The sequence below is a fragment of the Leuciscus leuciscus genome, assembly GCF_965113295.1.
Source record: "Leuciscus leuciscus genome assembly, chromosome: 14".
Taxonomy (NCBI): domain Eukaryota; kingdom Metazoa; phylum Chordata; class Actinopteri; order Cypriniformes; family Leuciscidae; genus Leuciscus; species Leuciscus leuciscus.
In genome coordinates this window covers 27,463,688-27,489,874 of record NC_138738.1, presented here as the reverse complement: position 1 = coordinate 27,489,874, position 26,187 = coordinate 27,463,688, and the positions used below count along the sequence as shown (strand labels likewise).

Here is a 26,187-nt window from a genome sequence, read left to right as displayed (position 1 = left end):
CTAAATCTGTTTACTTTTATCACTCACATCGGAACATAAAGGGCTATATCAGACACCCGGTGCAATGCAGCGCCAGACAAGTGTTTTTTGCAAGTGTTTTTTGCTAGTTTCAGCCCGACGCAGTTATCATTTTCACGTCCTGCGCCATGTTGTTTAAATAGTTTAATGCATTTGCACCCATGGGCGTGCTGGTCTGAAAACGAGGTGTGTTCAGGCGCATTGTTGGCGCGATGCTATTTTGAGGCAACTCAAATAGACTCTGCCATTGACCAACAAAAACGTGGTCTAAAGTCAATGGTGCAGTTTTTTTATTATTATTTTTTATTCAAAGGGCTCATTAGGAATATGCGCCTATAGGCGGGTGCACAACACACGTACACTTTTCTTATTACACACACAGGGAAGTAGCAGCACAGTAGTAGCAAACATGCCAAATATTTAAAATAAAAGAATTACAATGTAAAAGATTAAAGATACGGTGGAATCTGGCTTGTCCCGTAGATGGTCTGCTTGCATGCTTTAACTTCGTGCACGAGCAGATCTGTTTGCTCTCTGGAGAAGCGATTAGTTTTTCCGCTTGCAAATTCCACCATGTAAATAACAAATCCACCATGGCGCGAGCGCTACTGGCTTTTAAAGGGAATGGGAGATGAGACTCTGATTGGTTTATTGCACGTTACGCCCAAAACACACTTATTACTCATTAAGAGAATAGGGACAACCCTTTTAGACCATGCCTGACCATTTTTCCCGTCATTAAACTAGCAAAAGTGCACTTGCGCCATGCGCTTTAGACCATGCACTTAGAACGTTAAAATGGGGCCCAAAGTGTTAAAACAAAGAAATGATGTTCCCTTTTGTGGTCACTACGAGTTACGTCAGTGACGACGAATGGGGTTTCGCTTAGAAAGCCTCTCACCTTCGAGTATACAAAACGAGCCAATGGCAAGAAAATGCCATGGGTCTGCGGAATTTGCATAGCGTAAGTCCACCCCACGTCGTTCTGAATCATCTTGACTCTACGAGACAAGCGGCTCTTCAGTGTGTTGGTGTGACAGCGCGTTCCAGCGAGATCGCATTGCCTGCTGCTGATCTGTGCAGTGATTCGCCCGTGTATTTACTGGATGTGGGCGCGTGATTCATCTGCCTAACGGTCACGAGCGCTGTTTCGTGTGTTGGGCTTAATCACGCTCGGCAGCGCTCGTGGATGAGTCATGTTTTCATTACGGGAACATGACCATCGTGATGTTTATAGATCGAGACTCAATGATCTCCGTGTGAGAGTCCCCTCTGCCACACCCCAATCTATCTCTTCCACGAGAGGGGATGCTTTGGCTTGCGGCCAGGGTGATCTGAGGGTTATGGTGTGGCATAATACTGACGAGCTTTCCTCGGGCCACGCCCCCCTCCACATCGCAAACCGTGGGGCTTCCGTGTGCCTGGTTCCTCTCGGGGACCCAGTGTTTTCATTCGGGGGTCCAGAAGATGGTGTCATGTCACTCACAGCATCACAAGGCGGGCTTGATTCCTCTGGAAATGAGGATTCGACTGCGTTGCCTCCCTCGGGAGTGTCAGCGTTAGTCGAGTCAGATCCATGCTTTCCCGGGCAGCTGAAAGCATGGGTTGGAGTGGCGCCGCCCTCCCCCCAAGCCCTGTAGGCTTGATGATTGGTTCCTGGGCACGTGTTGCTCTACAGCACTCGCCCCCAGTGCCTTTCTCCCGGACATGCATCAGGACTCCTCCGGCTCGCGAGAGTCCCCGTGACTTATCGTGGCCTGCAGTCGTCCTTCGCTGCACTCGATCACGCTGTGATCATGGCTGTAGGTGTTTCTCAATGTCAAGGATACTTCCTTGGCAGGACTGGTCCTTCCAAGTCACTTCCTTCAGAGGCTAGGCGAGGCTCCTCTTTAGCATTCAGAGAGAACACGTTTTTCAACGGCTCTGGAACAGGCTAGCAAGTGCACGTCATTGCGTCATTAAGTCAGTGAAAATGAAAAACAGAGCGTTGCTATGGACGCAGTTCTGTTCACTCAGGCAATATAATCGTTTTTAAATCAATAAACTCCTTTTTAATCATATTGATTCTTTGACTGTCAAGTGTGTTTAAACAGTGCGGATCAATTTGACCCATAACATAATGGATGTATTTTTTTTTTTAAACAAATGTTTGGTAACGTAAATATACTTACATTTGAAAGCATATTGCGCCGTTAACGCTCCGACTCCGTTAACGTCCGACATTTAGAATTTTTTTGAAAAAGATATCAAAGCTGCGCGCATAGGATTGTGGGTGATTTGAGAGCGCGAAGGCTACACATATGCATCCTTTCCTGTATATGGGTATTTTTCGAACGAAGGACTCAGTCCTTGGTTGAAATTCCGAGGATCCTCGACATTGGAACAGTCCTTCGACGGATGTCGATGACGTAGCATCCTCGAAATTCTGGCTTCCGAGGATCCTTCCTTGACATTGAGAAACGGCTTGTAATAATGATGATAATAATAATAATGATAAAAAAAAAATAAAAATAAAAAAACACATATAGAACAGGGTAAGCATGGTGCGTTACTTCTGACCGAGGTTAGATAGCACAGGGGTGGCAGAGGTCAGAATTCCACTCGGGCCTTGCCATCAACTGGCTACCCCTGGGTCTGTGTTTCATGCCATGTCTCATTTTAATGCAACATATTAGATTAGGAACATTGTCACATTAAGTAGGCCAAGGCTGGCAATTTGGTGGTAGCGGCTTGTCTGCGATGGTGGGAGTTGCCAGGGTACTTGGGGTGTTCTGGGCTCTACGGTATCTTCCCTTGTTGATGGGTGGCACGTTCTGGGTACATCCTACAGGCTGTGGTTGGCAGTGCGGAGACATGACAAAACATAACACGACTGGATATTAGGGATAATTATTTGCTACTGCCTTTAGTTATTTATTGTATATTATGATGCTGGTGGAAATAATGGTAGTAATTATTGATATAATCATTTTTATTATTGTTACTATCATTATCATAAGTTGTCGGAATGGTGACAGTAGTATCTTTTCTTCCCCTCTTTTTTTTTTTTTTTTTTTTTTTTTTTTTTTGTTGTTGTTGTTGTTGTTATGTTGTTATGTTGATAATATTATTAATGCTAATGTCATTAGCTATATAGAGCACACAAACATACATCTCTATTCAGAAATTTAAACAATTCAACTGTTGCTCCGTTGAGATCCAATTTGATATTTCACTGTTTCACTGTATATACATACACTGTTCTCACTGTAATTTCACCCCTTGCACAATAAAAAAAAAAAAAAAAAAGAGAAACGGCTTGTATGTTCTCTGTCACTATCGTGGCATAGGCATGCAGTGCTGTGTGTCGCCTTCGAGGCAGTGCTGACCAGGGAGTTCTGTCAGACCAGGCCGCCGTGGAACGCTGGTCCTTCCCTGGCCAACACTGACAGAATGCAAAAACTCGACCATGCCCCCACGTAGGGACCCCACGTATGCCTCCCATGTCCGGGCTGGTCGATCCGCCACGCACACTACTGACCTCGCTCTACGGGCGACATCGGTACATGCGTGATCCCTGGGCCAGGGGATGTCCACAAGTGTGGTCCAGGAATGGGCTCAGCCAGGTTGATGTGAGGGGGTCTGAGAATTCATTTTCTCAGCTCCCCCATGTCCCAGGCTGGGCTAATCGGCGGTGTGGTTGAGGACTGTACCCTACAGCCTTCGACCCCCCAAAAGCAGACTGAGGCCTTCTGCACTAACGGTCATCCGTCCGTGCGGTCTCCTTAGTCTGCTTCCCGCCGAGGCCGCCTCCCTGCGGCCCCTCCCCTCGAACCTTCTCTGGCCCCGAGCAGGAGAGGGTTGCAGGAGGACGGCACCGCCCGTCTCCGCCCCTTAGCCGGCTAAATGCCTGGCTAGGCAACACTCTTGAGACGGGCAGCTTGCTCGGCGGTGTGGTTGAGGACTGCGCCCAACAGTCTTCAACCCTCCCCTGAAGCGGACTGAGGCCTTCTGCACCAACAGTCATCCGTCCGTGTGGTCTCCTTAGTCTTCTTCCTGCCAAGGCCGCCTTCCTGCGGCTCCTCCCCTCAAGCCTTCACCGGCAGGAGGAAGATGCAGGAGGGCGGCACTGCCCGTCCCCGCCCCTTAGCCGGCCAAACGCCAGGCTAAGCAGCACTCTCGAGACGGGCAGCTTGGAGTTAAGGCTCAGATCTTCTCAGGAGCTGGTAGCAGGGCCACTCCTTCCCCCGGTGGAGGGCCGGGGTAGAATCTCTTGTTTCAAGAACTGATGCTTCTTCCTCCGAGCCCCAAGAGGCTGTGGATGACAGTGCACGCCGCTCACAAGCCGCGTCCCCCTCTGTCGCCAGACCCCTGCCAGAGCACGCCCCCGTGGAACACTGGTCCTTCCCTGTCCTTCATTGGCAGGACGCTGATTATGACCGTGCCCCCACAACGGGCCGCTATGCCACCCACGTCCGGGCCGGTCATTCCATTTCGCTGCACCACCGAGGGTACGGCTGTGGTTCGCTTGACCCTGCTGGCACAGTTCTTGGGAGCCTGGCCAGAGCTCCCAACCTGTTCTGCTGGGTCGCCCGATCCATCAGGCTCGGCTATGTGATTCAGTTCGCACGATCTCCTCCCCGCTTCAGGGGAGGCCGCTTCACTATGGTCGGTGGCAATGCCCCTATCATGAGAGCGGAGGTTGTCACCCTGCTGGCGAAGGGTGCGATCGAGACTGTCCCTCCAGCCAAAATGAGGTCCGGGCTTTACAGCCCCTACTTCATTGTCCCGAAGAAATCCGTTGGGTTATGGCCAATCCTGGACCTCCGCGTCCTGAACCGCTCCCTTCACAGGCTGCCGTTCAGGATGCCACTGCCAAACGCATTTTCTATGTGTGCGGCCACAGGATTGGTTTGCAGCGATCGACCTAAAGGATGCCTACTTCCATGTCTCCATTCTTCCTCGACACAGACCGTTCCTATGGTTTGCTTCGAGGGGCGGGCATACCAGTACGCGGTTCTCCCATTGGGCTAGCCCTGTCTCCTCGCGTCTTCACGAAGGTCGTCGAGGCAGCCCTTGTTCCTCTACGGGAACACGTGGTTCGCATCCTGAACTATCTCGACGACTGACAGATCCTAGCTCACTCTCGAGACCAGGTTTGCGAACACAGGGATCTAGTGCTCCGGAACCTAGCTCGTCTGGGCCTTCGGGGTCAACTGGGAGAAGAGCAAACTTTGCCCCAGGCAATCTAAAAAAAAATAGAGGATCTCTTTTCTCTGTATAAAAATCGACTCGGTCGCCATGTGGCCGCTCTGCCATATTTCAGAGGCTCCTGGGGCATATGGCAGCCGCAGCAACACCACTCGGATTGCTTCATATGAGACCGCCTCAGCACTGGCTTCGCGATCGAGTCCTGAGGTGGGCATGGCAACACGGCGCGTTCCGAGTCCCAGTAACTCCAGCCTGCCGTCAGACCTTCACCCCTTGGTCGAACCTCCGTTTTTTTACGGGCCGGAGTGTCCTTAGAACGAGTTTCCAGGCATGGTGTTGTCTCAACAGAAGCCTCCACCACGGGATGGTGCACCATGTGCAATGGACATGCTGCCGCGGGTTCCTGGACAGGACCCCAGCGCCTTTGGCATGTCAATTGCCTTGAGTTGCTGGCAGTACGTCTGGCTCTGCACCGCTTTCGTGCATTGCTCAAGAACCAGCACGTACTAGTCCGATCAGACAATACCGCGACAGTACAATACTCCCGCCGTATGTCGCAACTCGCCTGCCACCTCCTAATATGGAGTCAGAAGCATCTGAGGTCGCTTCGAGCCATTTACATTCCAGGAGTGTGCAAGATCAGGGAGGACGAGGAGCAGGTCATTTTGGTTGCCCCTTATTGGCACAACCAGACCTGGTTCTCCGAACTAGTACTCCTCGCGACAGCACCTCCCTGGCCAATTTCTCTGAGGAAGGACCTCCTTTGGCATCCTCGTCCCGATCTTGGAACCTCCACGTGTGGCTCCTGGACGGGACGAGGCAGGTTTGAGTACCCTACCACCAGCGGTGGTGGTTACCATCACTTCCGCTAGAGCATTGTCCACGAGGCATGCCTATGCGTTGAAGTGGAACCTCTTCGTCAACTGGTGTACTTCCCGTCGTGAAGACCCCACGAAATGCCAGATCAGTGTCGTGCTTTCCTTCCTGCAAGAAGGGTTGGAGCGAAGGCTGTCTCCCTCCACCCTGAAAGTGTATGTTGCCGCTATTGCCGTACATCACGATGCAGTTGAAGGTAAGTCTCTGGGAAAGCACGACCTGATCATCAGGTTCCTGAGAGGAGCGAGGAGACTGAATCCTCCTTGCCCTCCTCTCGTTCCCTCTTGGGACCTCTCAGTGGTGCTCACTGCCCTGCCCTTGATGTGACGGACCACTCCACCCGGAGTGTGGCCTCCTCTTGGGCTCTAGCGCATGGCGCCTCGCTAACAGACATCTGCAGAGCTGCAGGCTGGGTGACACCTAACACATTTGCGAGATTCTACAATCTCAGAGTGGAGCCAGTTTCTTCTCGTGTACTCGCTTCAACCAGCCGGTACTAGATTCTGCTCAGGTGTCTTCGCTTGCTCGCCATTCCTCTCCACGGACGGGATACGTGCGATATTCTCCTCAGGTGAGCCTCCCCGTAGGCCCTGAGTTCCTCCAGCACTGTCGACGTCAACGCCAGACTTATGCCACCGGCAACTTTCGCGCTTGGCTAGGTGCCTTCATGTGCATGGTTCCCCTTCTGGGCGACCCCCACATGTGTATTTCCACTGTAAGCCTCTCTGAGCATGTGTCTTTCCCTTGGCAAGCCACCTTGCCACCCCTAGGGTTGAAATATTCCACCTGCGGCTGGACACCCCAGTGATACTCTTGCTTCATGAGTTTGGTTAATATTGAGCTGAGAGATGATATTAGTAGATGTTTCTTTTTTTTCACCCCAGTGATTATTTATTGTGAATTTGATATTTTCTCAGTACATCAGTTACAGTTAGCTCGTGTTATTATGGGATGTGTACTTTATGGTTATGATTTATTTATTATGTGTGTTTGTCTGTGGTGGTTTTCTGTATTTTGAAACATAAGATTCAACATCTAAAGCCACAAACAAAACCTTGAGCGGCTACAGCTATGATCTAGAACTGTCACATAGTATTAGTGTGATGCCACATACTAAATGCACTGAATGTGCTGTGAACTACATCAGCCAAGAAAGCTGACTGCAAGTTAAGCTGAGATGTGAGAAAAGGTGTGTGTTTTTTCATTATTGATAATTTACTCATACACATGCTCTCTCATACCTGCACACACCCAAGTTCAATTGCAATTTTGCTTGGTTTATTAAATAGAAGAACATTTTAGGTTTTGTTAAGTGGAGATGGTCCCCTTCCATGCTTAAAGAATTGTACCCCTTAAAAAAAAAAAAATTCTCTTATAATCAAGAATTAGTGCCGTGTTTTGAAATATTATGGTGATATGCCAAGGTGATATAATTTAACAAATACAAAATAAAATCTTTTTACAAGAATGTCCTGTCTTATAGTTTTGCTGATCTGGTGAATTATTTTTGTTTTGGGGGTGTTTAAATATTTTGACCGGATCACAAGGCAAAGAATACAATTTATTTTTGATAAATTGTGGAGATGTGGACATGTGCTTCCAGATTCTGGGTAGCGGAAGATGGGAAAAGTGATGTTCTGAAACAGTAGTGTGATATTTTAACACATTTAACACAATATGTTGATAGTATGCTGATCTTTAATATTAATCTGTAGGGTTTTTTTATGCTGTCTGTTTTCAGATAATAGCATATCAGCCATATGGCCGTTCTGTGGACTGGTGGGCTTATGGAGTCCTGCTGTACGAGATGCTGGCGGGACAAGTGAGTTCACAAGTGTTTAACCATCAAATCCTACATCAACTGTTACTAATAACTGTCTTATAATTTAAAAAAAAATATTGCTCTGTTGTAGTATACTCTAAGGAAGTTTAGATAGTGTTCGGATACAACCAGAATGTTTGGATGGTTTTAAACAGCATATAACTGAAATAATTTAAATGTGCTACAACTCTGTTTTAAGGCATATATAATATTGACACCACTATTGTAATCAGAGAATCCATATCATAAACAAAGATAACTCATCATGATACAGTATATGTGACCCTGGACGACAAAACCAGTCACATGGGTCACAAATTTAGAAATTTAGATGTATACATCATATGAAAGCTGAATAAATAAGCTTTCCATTGATGTATGGTTTGTTAGGATAGGACAATATTTGGCCGAAATACTACTATTTGAACATCTGAAATCTGAGGGTGCCAAAAAAATCGAAACATTGAGAAAATCACCTTTAAAGTTGTCCCTTTAAAGTTGCTTGACTAACGTGACCTGCCAGAACTGATGCTAAGCTTAATTTCTGTCAGGACCACTATCGTCAAATACGATTGACAATTAGCATACAGTTAGGATTGGCAGTATGGTTCTGTTCTGGGCAAGATCTCCCTGCACATCCATGCAGCCTAACATGGATAAGAGCAGGGAGAGCAGCAATAACCCCCCAAAACACAACCATGTGCCAATATCCCCCAACACAAACTGACAGCGAAATTATTATTTATTTATTTATTTTTATTATTTTTTTGCTGATAGAATGGTTAATACATCCTGATGTTAGTGGCATATGTTGAGCACTATAGAACCTCTAATGGGGGAAGCATCACCCCTAGCGGCAGCAAAATCTGATACAACAAGCATGTTATAATCGCGGAACTAATTGCTAAAACTAGTGTTTGGCAGGGTTTAACTAGTGTTAATTTTTGTGAAACACAGCAAAACCAACGTTACTCGCGTTTCGAGAAGAAATAAAGCAACCTCAGCCTTCCCACTTCTTAAGGTCTCTCCAGCGCTGGAAAGCTTCTTTGATATTAACGTGGGTGCTAACTTTTGCCTGATCGTAACCCTTCTTTTTAAAGTTAAGTAATATTATTTTTATTAAACATTTTAGTTATTTCAAACAAAACATATTAAAACAAAAACACAGCACAGAAAACAATATTAATAACCATATCTAGGGGCATGTAGACAATTTACATACAGCATCTCGTCATATGGTTGTACCTACATTTTATCCAGTTTGTGTTTATGACCTTTTAATCTTCAGACACTTTAAAATATTCTCCCATTTTTTAAACAGGTGCGATTTACCATTGAGACAATACCTCAATCTTTCTAGAGTTACAAGTTCAGATATCAGAGATTTCCACATTGCTAATGTCTGTCTTATGCACTGAGCTCTCTCTACTCTCCCTTCATGAGTGTATACACCCCTTACTGCTGATTGGCTACAAGTGTGTTTTGGTGCTTGGTCTGATCCACCTTTAATAATGTAATAATAAAAAAGCACTCTGGCGGTACAAATTGTCAATAATGTATCGGATGATGATATCATGGTACTTTAGTATATATCAAGGTACGCTTTCTTTCATATATTCATATGCCATGCATTTAAATGGTACTTTAAGGTCCTTCAAATAATACTATGGTATTACCATCTTGTTCAAAAATAATGATTTTATCTTGTTTTTCCCATTGTAAATTCTATAATGCCACATTTGAAGAGTGCAACAATTTAAGAACCCATATTTAATATTAAAATATATATGTAATATTCATTTTCATTTTGTTGATTTTTCTTTTCTTTTTTCTTCTAAGCCTCCATTTGATGGTGAGGATGAAGATGAACTTTTCCAGTCCATTATGGAGCACAACGTCTCTTACCCTAAAGCCATGTCCAAAGAAGCAGTATCCATCTGCAAAGGGGTGAGTTCTGCCACATAAAGAAAAAAATTTCCAGGTTCTAAAGCCCAACTAAACTTCAGCATGACTACTCTTCCTGACTCCATATTTTCTCTCTTTCTAATAAGGTTCCTGATATGTGCTATAGATTTATTCTTTTATGGTACATAAATGCATTCAAGGTCGAAAGGATGTAATCAGAAAGTCAAAATCCAACAATACATTCTTTTTCTGTTTTGATGTCTCTATCTTGCATAAAGAAATCTTTGGCATCTTTGTCTCTGAAACAGTTCTAAAGTTCTTGACTTAAAGGGCACCTATTATGCTACTTTTTACAAGATGTAAAATAAGTCTCTGATGCCTCTGTATGTGAAGTCTTAGCTCAAAATATCCCACAGATAATTTTTATAGCATGTTAAAATTGCCAGGGGTGAGCAAAAACGCAAATGAGCTGCTGCTCCCAGACCCCTTTCAAGAAGAAGGCGGAGCTTCAAGCGCTCACGCTCCAGTGGCAACAAATCAGGACAATCTCACACATAAAATGTCAGAAACTGTACTAGCAGTGTTCAGTTCAAACCGGAGTCGGACAATGATGCCTACAGAGCCAGAGAATATATGCTGCATGGAGATAGAACAGGTATAGTTAAGTTTAATTACGCTTACGTTTAATAACTTATGTTGTCACCTTGCTTTTATCCACTACAAGCCTGATGTAGCAGACCCCGTCCGGATGATGGCCAAAACTTGACTAATCAGTTTTATGAAATTTATTTTACATCACACAAAAGATGAAGTGTCCGTTTTCACTCCAGAAAATCAGTGTGAGACCTGAATAAATCACAGTACAAGAAGTGCGCATTAAAGTCTTATCCATAAACTCTCTCTCTCCCTTGTATGACTCATCAACATACACAGCGAATTACACAAAACCACTCATTACAACTAACAGTAAACAAATATATACAGACTTTATGCCTTTCCGGGGGTGCTTAATAAACTGATAACTTTATATCCGTAAAACAACTTCTATGAACTGTAATAAAGTGTGCGCTTTCCTTTTCATTACTGCCGTGACCAGTATCGATCTGGAGACTGTAAGCTGGATCACGAACAGTTGGTACTAATCCATCCTTGAGTAACAACTTTTTAGCAAAGCCTGTGTTTTGTTTTGTCCCTTTGTATTGACCCTCGTTCACAAAGCAGTCTGGAGTGAAATGATTTGCGCAGGCATAAACGAATTTAGGTATATTTTATGGCACGTTACCTTCAAAACTATAAAGACTCTTATGTTCACTCTTACATCCAACAACAGAACATTGCGATTGCTTACGAGACATTGTCACTACAGCTGCTCGAGCACGGAGAAAATGGTTTTGCACGGAAAAGTTTGTTTCCAGAAGAAAATATGCTTTATAGCTTCCTGCCATGACGTCACCCGCCTATACACCATTGGAATGATTTCACAAGTGCTTCACGACGCAATCACGCAGAGTGTTCCCACAGCGTCATTTCGACGCAACGTCTCGTTCCCTCTTCAGGGAGGCGTTTTTCACATATTGAATTTTTCAGTATACTTCAATGCACTTTAATACCATGATGCTTTTTTGCTACTTCTATCATTAGAACATCCTGTTAGGTAGAGAAAGAGTTGATAGTGCAAGCAGGACCCAACACAGCGGATGATCTGCATCATCACACACTGTCACACTTTTTTCATCTGTTTTCATTTCTGTGTATTGTGAAATGTGTGTGTGTGTGTGTGTGTGTGTGTGTGTGTGTGTGTGTGTGTGTGTGTGTGTGTGTGTGTGTGTGTGTGTGTGTGTGTGTGTGTGTGTGTGTGTGTGTGTGTGTGTGTGTGTGTGTGTGTTATAAGCTGTGCAACTTACTAATAGATACTTAGTGGCTGTCAGAAGCTGAGCTAGAAATGCCTAATTATAGAGGGATCGTGATTTAGAAACTTGCCTGAAATGTATGTTTCTGGCAAATTTAAGTCATTTATAATAATAATAATAAATCATGAAAACTTTTATTTTAGTTAGCAAGCTGTTAAAATGTGTGCCTTTTAGAACCAAATAGCGTCACAGTCCAGCTTAAAGGGATAGTTCACTTTGAAATTAATTTTTGGTATGTTTTAGCTTACCTCAAGGGCATCCAAGATGTAGGTGTCTTTTTTTCCGCAGTAGTTTCAATTTTGATATTTTTAGGTCAAACCGTTCTTGTCTGTCAGTCATATAATGCAGGTCGATGGTCACTGTCTCAAAGAGCAAGCAACAGAGTCCAAATTAAAACAATTCCCCGTCGTCCAAATTAAACAATTCCCCATCGTAAGTACACATTGATGGCCTAAGACACGAAACGAGCAGTTTGTGTGAGAAAACGAACAGTATTTATATCGTTTTTACCTCTTATACGCAGCCATGTCCAAGTGATCTGACGTGTGCGCAGACTGGTGCATAGAATATACACACTAGATGTCGCCTTGTCTACGGCAGTTCATTGGAACGAATGTCTTTAAGGCGACATCTAGTGTATATATCTATGCACCAGTCTGCGCACACGTCAGATCACTTGGACATGGCTGCGTATAAGAGGTAAAAACGATATATATACTGTTCGTTTTCTCACACAAACCGCTCGTTTCGTGTCTTAGGCCATCAATGTGTACTTACGATGGGGAATTGTTTAATTTGGACGACGGGGAATTGTTTTAATTTGGACTCTGTGCATGCTCTTTGAGACAGTGACCATCGACCTGCATTATATGACTGACAGACAAGAACGGTTTGACCTAAAAATATCAAAATTGAAACTACTGTGGAAAAAAAGACACCTACATCTTGGATGCCCTTGAGGTAAGCTAAAACATACCAAAAATTTATTTCAAAGTGAACTATCCCTTTAAGTAAGTTCAGTGATGTTTAATTTTTGTTTTAAAAAAGTTAATAATTTAGTTAATTTATATATATATATATAGATAGAGATATATATAGAGAGATATATATACAGTGAGGAAAATAAGGATTTAAACACCCTGCTATTTTGCAAGTTCTCCCACTTGGAAATCATGGAGGGGTCTGAAATTGTCATCGTAGGTGCATGTCCACTGTGAGAGACATAATCAAAAAAAAAAAATCCAGAAATCACAACATATGATTTTTTAACTATTTATTTGTATGATACAGCTGCAAATAAGTATGTGAACACCTGTCTATCAGCTAGAATTCTGACCCTCAAAGACCTGTTAGTTTGCCTTTAAAACGGAGGAGCTGGTCAATGACCTGAAAAGAGCTGGGACCACCGTTTCCAAGGTTACTGTTGTTAATACACTAAGACGTCATGGTTTGAAATCATGCTTGGCACGGAAGGTTCCCCTGCTTAAACCAGCACATGTCAAGGCCCGTCTTAAGTTTGCCAATGACCATTTGGATGATCCAGAGGAGTCATGGGAGAAAGTCATGTGGTCAGATGAGACCAAAATAGAACTTTTTGGTCATAATTCCACTAAACGTGTTTGAAGGAAGAAGAATGATGAGTACCATCCCAAGAACACCATCCCTACTGTGAATCAAGGGGGTGGTAGCATCATGCTTTGGGGGGGGTTTTCTGCACATGGGACAGGGCGACTGCGCTGTATTAAGGAGAGGATGACCGGGGCCATGTATTGCGAGATTTTGGGGAACAACCTCCTTCCCTCAGTTAGAGCACTGAAGATGGGTCGAGGCTGGGTCTTCCAACATGACAATGACCCGAAGCACACAGCCAGGATAACCAAGGAGTGGCTCTGTAAGAAGCATGTCAAGGTTCTGGCGTGGCCTAGCCAGTCTCCAGACCTAAACCCAATAGAGAATCTTTGGAGGAAGCTCAAACTCCGTGTTTCTCAGCGACAGCCCAGAAACCTGACTGATCTAGAGAAGATCTATGTGGAGGAGTGGGCCAAAATCCCTCCTACAGTGTGTGTAAACCTGGTGAAAAACTACAGGAAACGTTTGACCTCTGTAATTGCAAACAAAGGCTACTGTACCAAATATTAACATTGATTTTCTCAGGTGTTCAAATACTTATTTGCAGCTGTATCATACAAATAAATAGTTAAAAAAAATCATACATTGTGATTTCTGGATTTTTTTTTTTTTAGATTATTTCTCTCACAGTGGACATGCACCTACGATGACAATTTCAGACCCCTCCATGATTTCTAAGTGGGAGAACTTGCAAAATAGCAGGGTGTTCAAATACTTATTTTCCTCACTGTAGATATAGATAGATAGATAGATAGATAGATAGATAGATAGATAGATAGATAGATAGATAGATAGATAGATAGATAGATAGATAGATAGATAGATAGATAGATAGAGTAAACGTGGTGTCATCGTCCAGCTCAGTTTAGTTCTTGTATAATAGTGTCAATGCAGGCAGATCAATATTATTGTTGAATATTAAATTAAATGTTACATTTAATGTCCCCAACTAAGCAAGCCAAGCCAATGGCAACAAAGGTGGAAAAAGGTGACAGTGGCAAGGAACCAAAACTCAGTCAGAATAAAAATAAATTAATTAAAAAAAACTTTGGAGAACCCAGGCTCAGTCGGGGGGCCAGTTCTCCTCTGGCCAATGAACGAACAGTGTATGATTATGATTCAAACAGCATTATATGTCAGAAGTCAGATTGGTTTGGAACAATCAGAATATTATCCAGTTCCATCTGGTTGAAGATGTGAGATCTTTGTTGAGGATCAGTGCCGATGGCTGTTATGTCGATCAGGCCTTCACAGTGGAGAGTCTAGTTGACACAATCTCAGCTGACACTTCAGCAATGCGTTGTGGTCGTGTCTAGGCGCAGGTCCTCCATTTGATCTAGATATGGCTTGGATCCAGCTGATTACAGTAAACCTTGGAATAAGCAGTAAGACTAACATTAGCGTAGATGCCATTCTTCTTATGATGTAACGGGTACATTGGGTCTTATGGGGTGTCCCGGTCCCAGCTGACCAAATTTATGCAGCCTAATAATCATTTAACTGATTTGAATAATAGGAATGTATAATTTTCTATGTGTATGCCAGGTTAAAGAGATGTGTTTTTAGTCTAGATTTAAACTGAACAGAATGTGTCTGCTTCCCGGACAATGTTAGGAAGACTGTTCCAGAGTTTAGGTGCTAAATAGGAAAAGGATCTACCGCCAGCAGTCGATTTTGATATTCTAGGTATTATCAACTGGCCAGTTTTGAGATTACAATAGACGTGAAGGACTATAATGCGTTAAGAGCACGCTCAAGTACTGGGGAGCTAAACCATTTAGTACTTTGTAAGTAATCAGCAATATTTTAAAATTTATACGATGTTTAATAGGGAGCCAATGCAGTGTTGACAGAACCGGGCTAATATACAAATAATAGACAGAAGCTCATTTCATACCTGACAAGAGCTATATATCATACAAATATGGAGGATTATATCTCTGAAGAAGATAGCAGAATCATTCCCAAAATCAGGTCATTAGGTTACTATGAATCATGAATCATGAAGATCAGAAGATTATTTTGACAGAAATATAACATTTGATATCAGAATATCTTAAATTATATTGAGTGAAAGTTCCTGAAATATATAGAATAGGAAAAATGTATCTTGTATTGTTATCACGTCTTTTAATCACTTATTATTAATTGCATCTGCTTAAAGCCCATCAGAAATTTACTGCAGGAACTGATCCAATTTAGATTAAAAAAACACATGAACCCCTGGTTTCATTTTTAATAATGTCTTATCAGGTTTCAGGGTTCGGTTGCCATGAATGCAGTCTGTTGTTATTGGATTTAACTTCAATCTGACTAAAAACCTTTGCCAGGGGCTGTATTCACAACAGATCTTAAGGAAAAAGTAGCTCCTAACTTGCCGATTTAGGAGAACTCTTAAAAATAATGGGCATGTCAGTCCTAATTTTATCTTATTGAAAACAAAAATGTTATGATGTTCTTGAAATAGCAATTTCTGAAATACTGTATTAAAAAGAAAATAGGGGAAATTGTCATGTCTTTGTGGATGTCAGTTGAAAATAATATACATTTCAGATTTACCACAGTTGTCAGGGAAGGAAGAAATGATCTGTTTAACGGCTTCACTCCTGGGTCCCAGGTGATTCTGTCTTTGTTGTGCTCGCCTGATTTCACACAAGACAGGCACTGGTCACTGGTCACAGCGTCATCTCGACACAAAGTGATTTCCATTGAAAGGGAACGCTTAGGTTACGACTGTAACCTCAGTTCCCTGAAGCGCCGCCCCGCCATACTTCCGGCTTGCCTGTGATCGACCTCTTCGACCTATCAGAAGTTGACAATGTTTGGTCTGGGTTTGCTTTATAGCTTCCTGCCATGACGTCACCCGCCTATACGCCATTGGACTGATTTCACAAGTGCTTCACGACGCAATCACGCAGAGTGTTCCCACAGCGTCATTTCGACGCAACGTCTCGTTCCCTCTTCAGGGAGGCGTTTTTCACATATTTAATTTTTCAGTATACTTCAATGCACTTTAATACCATAATGCTTTTTTGCTTCTTCTATCATTAGAACATCCTGTTAGGTAGAGAAAGAGTTGATGGTGCAAGCAGGACCCAACACAGCTGATGATCTGCATCATCACACACTGTCACACTTTTATCATCTGTTTTCATTTCTGTGTGTGTGTGTGTGTGTGTGTGTGTGTGTGTGTGTGTGTGTGTGTGTGTGTGTGTGTGTGTGTGTGTGTGTGTGTGTGTGTGTGTGTGTGTGTGTGTGTGTGTGTGTGTGTGTGTGTGTGTGTGTGTGTGTGTGTGTGTGTGTGTGTGTGTGTGTGTGTGTGTGTGTGTGTGTGTGTGTGTGTGTGTGTGTGTGTGTTATAAGCTGTGTAACTTACTAATAGATACATAGTGGCTGTCAGAAGCTGACCTAGAAATGCCTAATTATAGAGGGATCGTGATTTAGAAACTTGCCTGAAATGTATGTTTCTGGCAAATTTAAGTCATTTATAATAATAATAATAATAATAAATCGTCTGTTTGTGTGTTTAACCTGTGTGGGTTATTAAAGGGTAACTCTCGCCAAAATGCAACCTAGGTTTTTGTTAATCTACACGAGGCAAACTTTCTTTAAAAAGCATCATTAGAATGGAAACGCTACTTTTAAGTTTGACCGTATTTTCGTTTTCGGTCAAATTGCCTTCTGAATGGGAGTGCTTGGGGCACTTCTTTGATAACATCTAAAATCGCTATTTTTAAAACACTAAGAAGGCTCGACACAACATGAAACTTTGCTCAAAGTATCACCAGGGGCTCTTCACATGAACTTGAGCATTGAGAACATTGTTTGTGAGCACAGAGTTTACTAAAAAGAAAGGTTTTGAACAAGTCACTGTAGCTGTGTCCGCCGGCATTTTGACAATCAAAAATAGTCGATCTCCGAAATGTGAATGAACTGACTCTGAATTTTAGTATTGCTTCTTATATGAGCATCCTTTTTCAAATACAAGGTCAATATTGATTTTCACTAACAACAAAACAACAAATTATCTGTGAAATGATTAGGGCTGGACCCGAATATTCGAATATTCGTTCGGTGGGTTGGTATTCGATTTTAAAATTTGACATTCGAATATTCTTTTTTCTTTTTTTCTTTTTTTTTGCACACCTTGCATCCCCCTCAAAACGGTTCTCATTCGCGCTTGAAAATGTTCAACACTATAAAATCTGGCTAAATACAATACTCTTTTTTACAATTATCTTATATAGCCTAGCCATTTTTAATAGGATGGACAGTTGAAGGAACCCAACCTCGTTATACTTAATAAATATATTTGCTTCTTCTTGGCCTACTAACGTGTTCCTGCAACGGGAGTATTCTCTGGCTAGAGCGCAGAACAGCGGAGTTTGTATGGACAGAAGTGCATGCCTGAGCTTGTGTTTTGGGTGAGCTGCGTTGCTTTGACATTGTGGAAAATAGAATAGAATAATAGAAACAAAATGTATTAAGCTTTTTACCCGTTATTATCAATCTAAATTAATCTCATTTTTAATTTAACTTAATTTCGTTTTTCTTTATTTAAATTTCATTTTATTTCTTTATTTAAATTTCGTTTTTTCTTTATTTAAATTTCGTTTCTCTTTATTTAAATTTCGTTTTTCTTTATTTAAATCTACCCTTTACTGTGTCAGTAATTTGTTAGTCAGAAAAATATTAGACTACCTTATTAAAAGTATTGCTTAAGTTAACAGACCTGTGTGTGTGTGTGTGTGTGTGTGTGTGTGTGTGTGTGTGTGTGTGTGTGTGTGTGTGTGTGTGTGTGTGTGTGTGTGTGTGTGTGTGTGTGTGTGTGTGTGTGTGTGTGTGTGTGTGTGTGTGTGTGTGTGTGTGTGTGTGTTTACTTTGTGTTGTTCATGGGGAAGATGTGTTTAATATCACTAGTGCAGTGTCCGTTCTCGGAGCATAAGCCCGTGTGAGCTGCGCCGCTTCCCACTCGCGTTATTCTGTAGTTTATTAAAAGTTTATTCATTCTGAACGTGTCGTGTCTCGCGTGTCTATCTATATTGCACCAAATGCGACACTGCACTCCCTTGTGAAGTCGATTGGATGAACGGTTCTCGAAATAATCAAAATGCAAACGGACAGACAGACACAAAGAGAATACTGCCTTTATTAGAGAGAAGAATATGTTCAGCCCCCTCTCTCTGAAGCTTCGAATATTCGATGTTCATTACTACCGAAGCTTCGAAGCTCAAAAAATGGTATTCGGACCAGCCCTAGAAATTATATGGAACTAAATATGGAGCTTTCCATCTTTACTCTCCTCCCTGTTACGTTGCATTCGGAGATTGACTATAATTTATTGACAAAAAAGCTCAGCTTTTCTGCATATTTACATGTATACATACATACAATTTACATGTATTAATTGTATTATTTATTATTATTTAAATAATATTTAACAAGGACAATGGACAGTTAATTGGTTAATAAAAATACCAAGATTACTTAACCATTAACCAATTGCTAGAATACAAGATGTTCAATAAACACGTTTGACTCATCTTTAACCAACTTTGTATGTAGTGTGATGTGTTATATTTTGCCTTTTCCCCCTGATTTTCATATTATAGTTATTTATTTATTTATTTATTTATTGTTTGATCATTTTTATAATTATGTCTTTTTGAGGCTTTTCCTGATTAGACAGTAATGATTATATTTTATTTTGTCTTGTGTTGCAGCTGATGTCAAAACACCCTTCAAAGCGCCTGGGATGCAGCCAAGAGGGAGAGAGAGATATTAGGGAACATGCTTTCTTCCGTCGGATTGACTGGGAACGCCTGGAAAACAGAGAAGTACAGCCTCCATTCAAACCTAAAGTGGTAAGACAATCTATGCAGGTCTATACATTTTCGACTTATTATGTATTTATTAATGCTATTCTGATTTGATATGAAAAAAATAAATTAAAAAAAGCTCGTACTGAGTTGCAACTATTTATGATGATTAAGATTAAGATACAGGGTTATTTAGTGTTGCAGGGATTGAACAGGGTTGTTATTACAAATTTTATTCTCATTGTTTTTCTGGTGTTATTCTATTTTATTACCTCACCATGGTTGAGAAAGCCAAGTTTTCTATCACTGAAAAGACACTGTGTAAATAAGTGGTCCTGCTTGCAAATGTTGGCCTATTTATCCATCTTGACTGACTTAAAGTTTTTTATGATGAATTTGGAGCTAACTATTGTACCAATGGTTCAACTTCTTTAGTAAGACTGCAAGACATCCAGCCAGTAATGCATTACAATATAATCTAATTGTCATGAATGCATTAAATACTTTCTCTGCATCAGGGAAAGACAGCATGTCTCATAACTTTTAAACAATCCTAAATTAGAAGAATGCTGCTCTAGAAACTGTTCTAGAAACATTGTAAAAATAAAAAATTAGGTTTTAAAAGAAAAGTTGCTCCTTAACTGTACAAGATTATTTAACTGTACATCCAGGTGACACGGTTTCAGGTGTTACAGGATGGCATGTTGGTTCCTGTATATTTAAAAAAGTGTAACTATATTTCATCAAGTAAAAGAAAGTTAAGAACTACCAGAATTGGCTTTTACCTTAAAATGTACTGATAACCACCATAATAATACAGGCAGTAAAATAGTAAGTCACACAATGAATCAGAGTTCATTGTGTTCATTGATCTGATTGTGTAAAGATGTTGCACAGGGTCATACACAAAAACAAAGCATAAAACAATACAATATGTAAGGAATAATTGATGACGGGCCGTTTAATTATTGTTCTAATGATTCAACGGTCCGGAGTAAATTATTCCGCTTATACTACGGTTACCTCACTTTGAAGCATTGTTCAGATGATATATTTCAAGATGTTTCTCAAGTTTTTTTTTAATTAAAACTCTCTTGTGTGTTGGACTAATTTCTTACTCATCTGATCCCAAGCCTCCGTTGCCAATTCAAAAACATAATTTTAGATCTAGTAACGGAGGTTTGAGCCACTGATAGCAGACTAATGCAGTTATTAAAGAAACAGAGAGAGAGAGAGATTGCAATAATGCGACAGAAAAGAATGTGCGTCAATATTATTTTATTTATTTATGTATTAATTCATGCGTTTGAATTATTTAGTTATTCTTTTTTTTATATTATTGACAGTAGGCTAGCCTAATAAATGAAACACAAAGCCCTTTTAACAAGTAGGCCTATCAATATGTATTTATTTGTTATATGATCTGCAATAATAAGGAAAACCCGTGCAGCGGGACTATCAATTTATTTAAATATTCAGTTTAATTTTCTATTGATTATAGATAGGACTATATACTTTATTTAATCAAATTAAACTGCACATTTCCATTGATTGTGAAGTTAGACATCAAAATGGCCGATCAAGCGCATGGGGCTACATGTTTTTTTCTTGTTATGAATTATATCCAATTTTCCGTTATTACAGTTAACTACGCAAAGTGATATGGAACTGTAATGCGGTCAAGACCTGCCTGGAACTACTTTAGCCGTGCGTTTCCCTGAAAATAATTGCACACCTTAGAACGTTTGTCAACCAATCAGATTCAAGCATTCAACAGCCCCGTAGTATAAACATTAAATAATACAAAACATCCTCATGGACAAATATAAGAACAAAATTATTAACCCTCTGAGGTCTGAGCTGTTTTCTGGGCCGTGGAGGTGTTCTGACATGCTCTGACATTTGTGTTTTTTTCTGTTACTAGTGACATTTTCATGGCTAAAGTCTAATTACACTGTATTCAGCACAAACTCTGCTACAATAATATATCAGCAGCATGTATGTAAAAGTTTGTAGTTTTGAGATAATGACATTTATGCGTGGTTTGTGAAAATACAAAAAAAAATGTCTCACTGAAATAAGGCCATGAAACCCATACTGATTATTTCTTCACAAGACTTTTGAAAATTGTATGACATAGCCTAGAATATTTGCTCCAAAACTATGTGAAAATCACCCTGACTGCTCATTCAGATAAGACAATATATTGATTTAAAATTTCTAAGAAGTGTTTTGTGTGACAAAGCCATATGCGAAGAGGCGTGATCATCTCATTAATATGTAAGCTTTTAACACCTGAGAAAGACAAAGACACTCCCCTAACTGCCCTATTAGGAGCGATCAGGCCCTGTCATTCAGAGCAACCTTGCACTAAGAATGAGGAGATTTAAAAAAGAATGGCTTTTAGATTGTTTGGATTTATTTACAACACAACACAATCCAAAAATACAAATGACAAAAGAGCACATTGAAAACAATGATCCAAAGACAGAGACCTTTGTGCCATTCCTAAAAACATTGTACATACCTTTCATTTCCAAGGTGTTTGATTTTCACTTTACCATGTTCATGTACAGAGACTCATGTGAATGTTGAAGTCAGCAGGACTCAGTGGCATCTGGTCCCTGAAAGAAAAAAAAAAAAAGAAAAAACTGTGAACATACTGATATCAAGAGAAACTATAGGGCTGCACGATTTTGGGAATAGATTTTAGATTTTTCTGGTTAAAATTTCTTTTTAAAATTCACAGAATACACACACACACACACGTTTCCAACAATATATAATGAACACCAGGTTTGTTGTGCCTTGTAGGCATAGGCTACGCAGTGCTGCATAAAATAATAATAACAATAAATGAAATCTTCCAAAAGATTTCAAGAACAACTACGCTAGAGAAAAATATATTGATTATCATATGTTACTTCAAATGTTTCCATTCGTTATGATGATATGAAATGAGATAATAGTAAAAACATAAAGCCTAATGTTTGGTGCATTTTTCCTTTCAAACGCAATCGCGCTCCAAAATATGATACATTAAAACCCACAGCGCGCTCCAAAATATGATACATTCAAACGCCATCGCGCTCCAAAATATTAAACATTATGGTTATACATATCTATGTTTGAGCAGATATCCACAAACAGTATTTAACAGGAAACACGGGTCTAAATAGTATAATATTCACCATATATCTAGCAACAGTTCAACTGCAATGTGAAGTTTATGCAACAATACCATAAACTAATAAGTAAGAATTTCTTACCTTACATCTTTCTTGTCTTCAAATCGCGTTCTTCTTCTTCTGAGGTAAATCCAATGTAAGCTCAGACGTGTCTTCCAAACTCGACGAAAAGCAGAGACATGTGAAGTGTTTTGGTGTTTTGTGTTTGAGGTAACGAGGGCGTTCGCGTCCCATGTGGAGATTTGCATGTGAATCACTTTTGCGCGAGTGGGCGTGTCGAATTAAAAAGTAATTAGCAAGCGTTTGAGATACTGGACATCCTGTTGGTTTTATTCAAATTACTTAAACAGAGAATATTTGTTTTCAGTTTGAATCCGATCATTTAAAAGTACACACTTAAATGTGTATAAAGGTATATGGCTCTTAAATGTGTGAGAAGGATTCGCTGAGTTTTGTTTCAGTTTATAGACGTGCTCAAGAAAAAAAAGTTCACCGCGACGGAGAGGCAGAACGCACACCCTGTTTATTTTCTTTATTTTACAAAAGCACAATGTTTTGATTTGATTGTAAGTGGACACATACAAAAGTAGAAATATCACAGATTATTTTTTTATATTTCTTTTTTCTGTATAACCATAAATGACGGAGTAATTTAAGTTTATGTTGCTGCTATGTGAAAAAAATCCAGCAAAACGCGTCGGCGCGTTTCTCGACCTCAGAGGGTTAACTGTTTTTCCCTTTAAATTATACAATAATTCATAGTTTTAATTAGCAAAAATCATAAATTGACAGTATTTTACCGTAAAATAACAGTCCAGAACTGTTTTCACCATATATGGTAAAGGTAACTTGCAATTAACCAATTAACAGGCGAATGAGTGGTTGCCTCTCGAGCCCCCCCCCTGAGAAAGCCTGGGGGTCGAAGCAACACTCTTGCCCGACGCTTTTCAAAGAGAAAACAGATCTGAGGACTGTTATTTTCTCAAAGGCGGCTTCGGGTAAGAGGTCCTGACGCTATGCGCAGACCTCTGAGGGTGCCCCCTCGGAAGCGCCAAGTTCTCGCTCCTCCATGGAGCCCTCAGGAAATCGATGTTTGTATCCCGCCGTCAAGTGTGCTTCGGGAAACATCGGTGTCCGCCCCAAAGGCTTGCGGCCAGGCGGTGTTCGTGTCCGCATACCGAAAATTGTTTTCGATTATTCCCTGCCGGAGAAACAAGACAAAAATAGCTGCCCTTCAATATTTATGTTCAGAGGTCTTCTCAATAAAGTCGGACCAGTTGCTGGTGTGTTTCAGGTCACCCAAGAGGGGGCAACTGGATAGTTCAGGCTATTTCCCTGGCCTATCAGGTTCGCGGTCTGCCTTCACCTTTGACCTGGCCCCTATCCAGGAAGTTTGTGATGCTGCTGGATGGGCCACCCCTCATACATTTACAAGGTTTTATAGTCTGGACCTCCCTTCTATGCCCTCGTCCTAAGTTGTGCCTGTGACAGCTTCACACTAGGACAGGTGGGGTTCATTGTTGTATAAGCCCCTTTCACACAGAGATTCCGGAAAATACACGGATAAAGTGACCCGGGATTTGACCCGGGTTCGTTTGATTTTGGTTCATTCACACTGCCAGTGATTTTCCGGAATCAGACAACCCGTAAAAATGCCGTAAAGACACGTGACATCGATGTGACTTGTAATCTCAGCAGCGTCTTAAGTTTGCTTATGAGCTACGATCTCTCTCTCGAGAAACCATGCTTGTGCATTTTTTTCTCTGATTCGGTCATAAAATTGCGCTTTACGTACCGTTTCACAGCTGGCGAACGATCCCGCGCTTCAGCGTCATCACTACGACACGGCATTATTACGGCTTTTGTTCACACAGCGCGCATTCCGGGACTGAACACGGCAATGTTACTAGGTCCCCAACCCGGCATCGATCCCGGCATAAATCCCGGGTCGAGTTTGCGTTCACACAGAAGGCGCTCTGGCAATTTGCCGGGTTCAAAGCGCTGTGTGAAAGGGGCTATAGTGGGTATTCGTTTCCCAAAGTGTTGTTACAGATGCAGTGCGAGTTCCCTCGAAAGGGAACGTCTTGGGTTACGACTGTAACCCTTGCTCCCTGTGAAGGGAACGAGACCCTGCGTCCCTTTGCCAGGCCTCCCTTTGTCTGGGAGCGACTTGCTTCATCACAGAAGCTAACTCTGTTGTGTACCGGCGTCCCTTTGTAGCTTCTGTGTATGCCGTCACACGCTATGTCACGACGCAGCACCAATCAGGATTGGATTAGTTTTGTTCATACTTCAGACGTGTTACGCTTAGGGCGTTCCCCAAAGTGTAGTTTCCGACGCCGTGTCTTCTCAGGGAGCAAGGGTTACAGTTGTAACTCGAGACGTTTTTCACTTTTATTTGGTGAAACGTATCATGAATTGCTTTTCTGAGACAGTGACTGTGCAGGAAGTGAGAATATTTTTCCAAGATACTAAAATGATAGAGATAGAGCTATTTGTCATATTAAATAGCTTTAAATTAAACTGTCCATTGTACAGTTGTGTGTATGTGTCTGGGGAATGAGAGAGAGAGAGAGAGAGAGAGAGAGAGAGATGGGCTGGGATGAGCTGCAAAAGCAGTCTGCAAACATATATATGACTTCTAAAGTGGGTCACATTGTAGTTGTTACCCCTACACAAGCACACATTCTCACCCATACATATGTCATTGAATAGGGCATTCCGTCACATCCCAGGGACAAAACAGAAAAGAAAAGAGGGGTTAGTTTGTCTTGAGGGTGTGTGCGTGTGTGTGCGTGTGTGTGTGTGTCGCAATGTCCTGTTTTTTTTCTTATGTTTTATGTGTGAGTGTGTTATAAACATCACCCTTCACTTTTAATATTATTTAGTTTGTTTGTTTATTTTCGAAAGTTGCCTAACGTCCCCTCAGGACATCCTGAAGCTGAACTGCAGCTACTTCCTATGGCCAAAAGTAGGCCAGAGAACAGACCCCATGTCCCTTTCACACTAATGGTGGGGGTTAAACAGGCTAAATTCACCACAGCTACCATTTCAAACATTTAGCCAATCATTAGTTCCACTGCTGACGTAGGGAGTGTCCTACATGGACCTCTGTGTCGAAAAACTGGCCTCTGTATTTGTGTGATTATGACAGTTGCAGCTTTAAATGACTGGATGTTTACATTGTTTATCCTTTGCCTATGTTTGTTGATGTGTTTAAGAGCTTGTAAGAACACGATCAAATTCTTCCTCAGTTTTTCATAATTCATAAACGATGGTAAAATCTGCCTCATAAGAGAGCATGACACAGGAATTTATGTCTGACCATATCTCTCAGTGCTTGAGTCACCATTAATCTCTCCTTTCAAATATGTCATACAATGAGAAGGGGGAGGGGTGTCTTCTATTTTAAGACACATCTTGAGCTGCATGTCTTATAGAATCTGACAGCTTTACAAAAGGAATCTCTTTTCTTTTTTTCCTTTACATACATAGGCACGATTAAAGGAATAGTTCACCCAAAAATGAAAATTCTGTCAACATTTCACTCTCACTGTCATTCCAAACCCATCAGCCATTGGCTAATCTTCAAAACATAATTTAAGAGAGGCTTTTATTCACATATAAACACATACATGGAGAGCATCAAATATGGTAAACAGAAACTTGTGCAGGCATCACATGCTAGAACAAACTTCACTGGTTCTAATGCATCACACGCACACACATGTGATCTAATCTATGTGCGTCGATCATTGTTTAGATGTAAATAAAAGGCTAAATTAAACTGTTCATCATATAAAGCGATCATATCTGGTCTCAAGATTTAA

General features: G+C 41.4%; 1 protein-coding gene across 1 annotated transcript in view; it reads left to right on the top strand.

Moving 5' to 3' along the window:
* The window catches only part of prkcaa (protein kinase C, alpha, a), a 205,281-nt gene that overhangs the window by 173,775 nt on the left and 5,319 nt on the right, over window positions 1–26,187 (top strand). Inside the window, exons 14-16 of the mRNA XM_082136835.1 lie at window positions 7,826–7,906; window positions 9,746–9,853; window positions 19,074–19,214. Of these exons, the coding sequence (XP_081992961.1) occupies window positions 7,826–7,906; window positions 9,746–9,853; window positions 19,074–19,214 (330 nt within the window). The remainder of the gene's footprint in view (window positions 1–7,825; window positions 7,907–9,745; window positions 9,854–19,073; window positions 19,215–26,187) is intronic.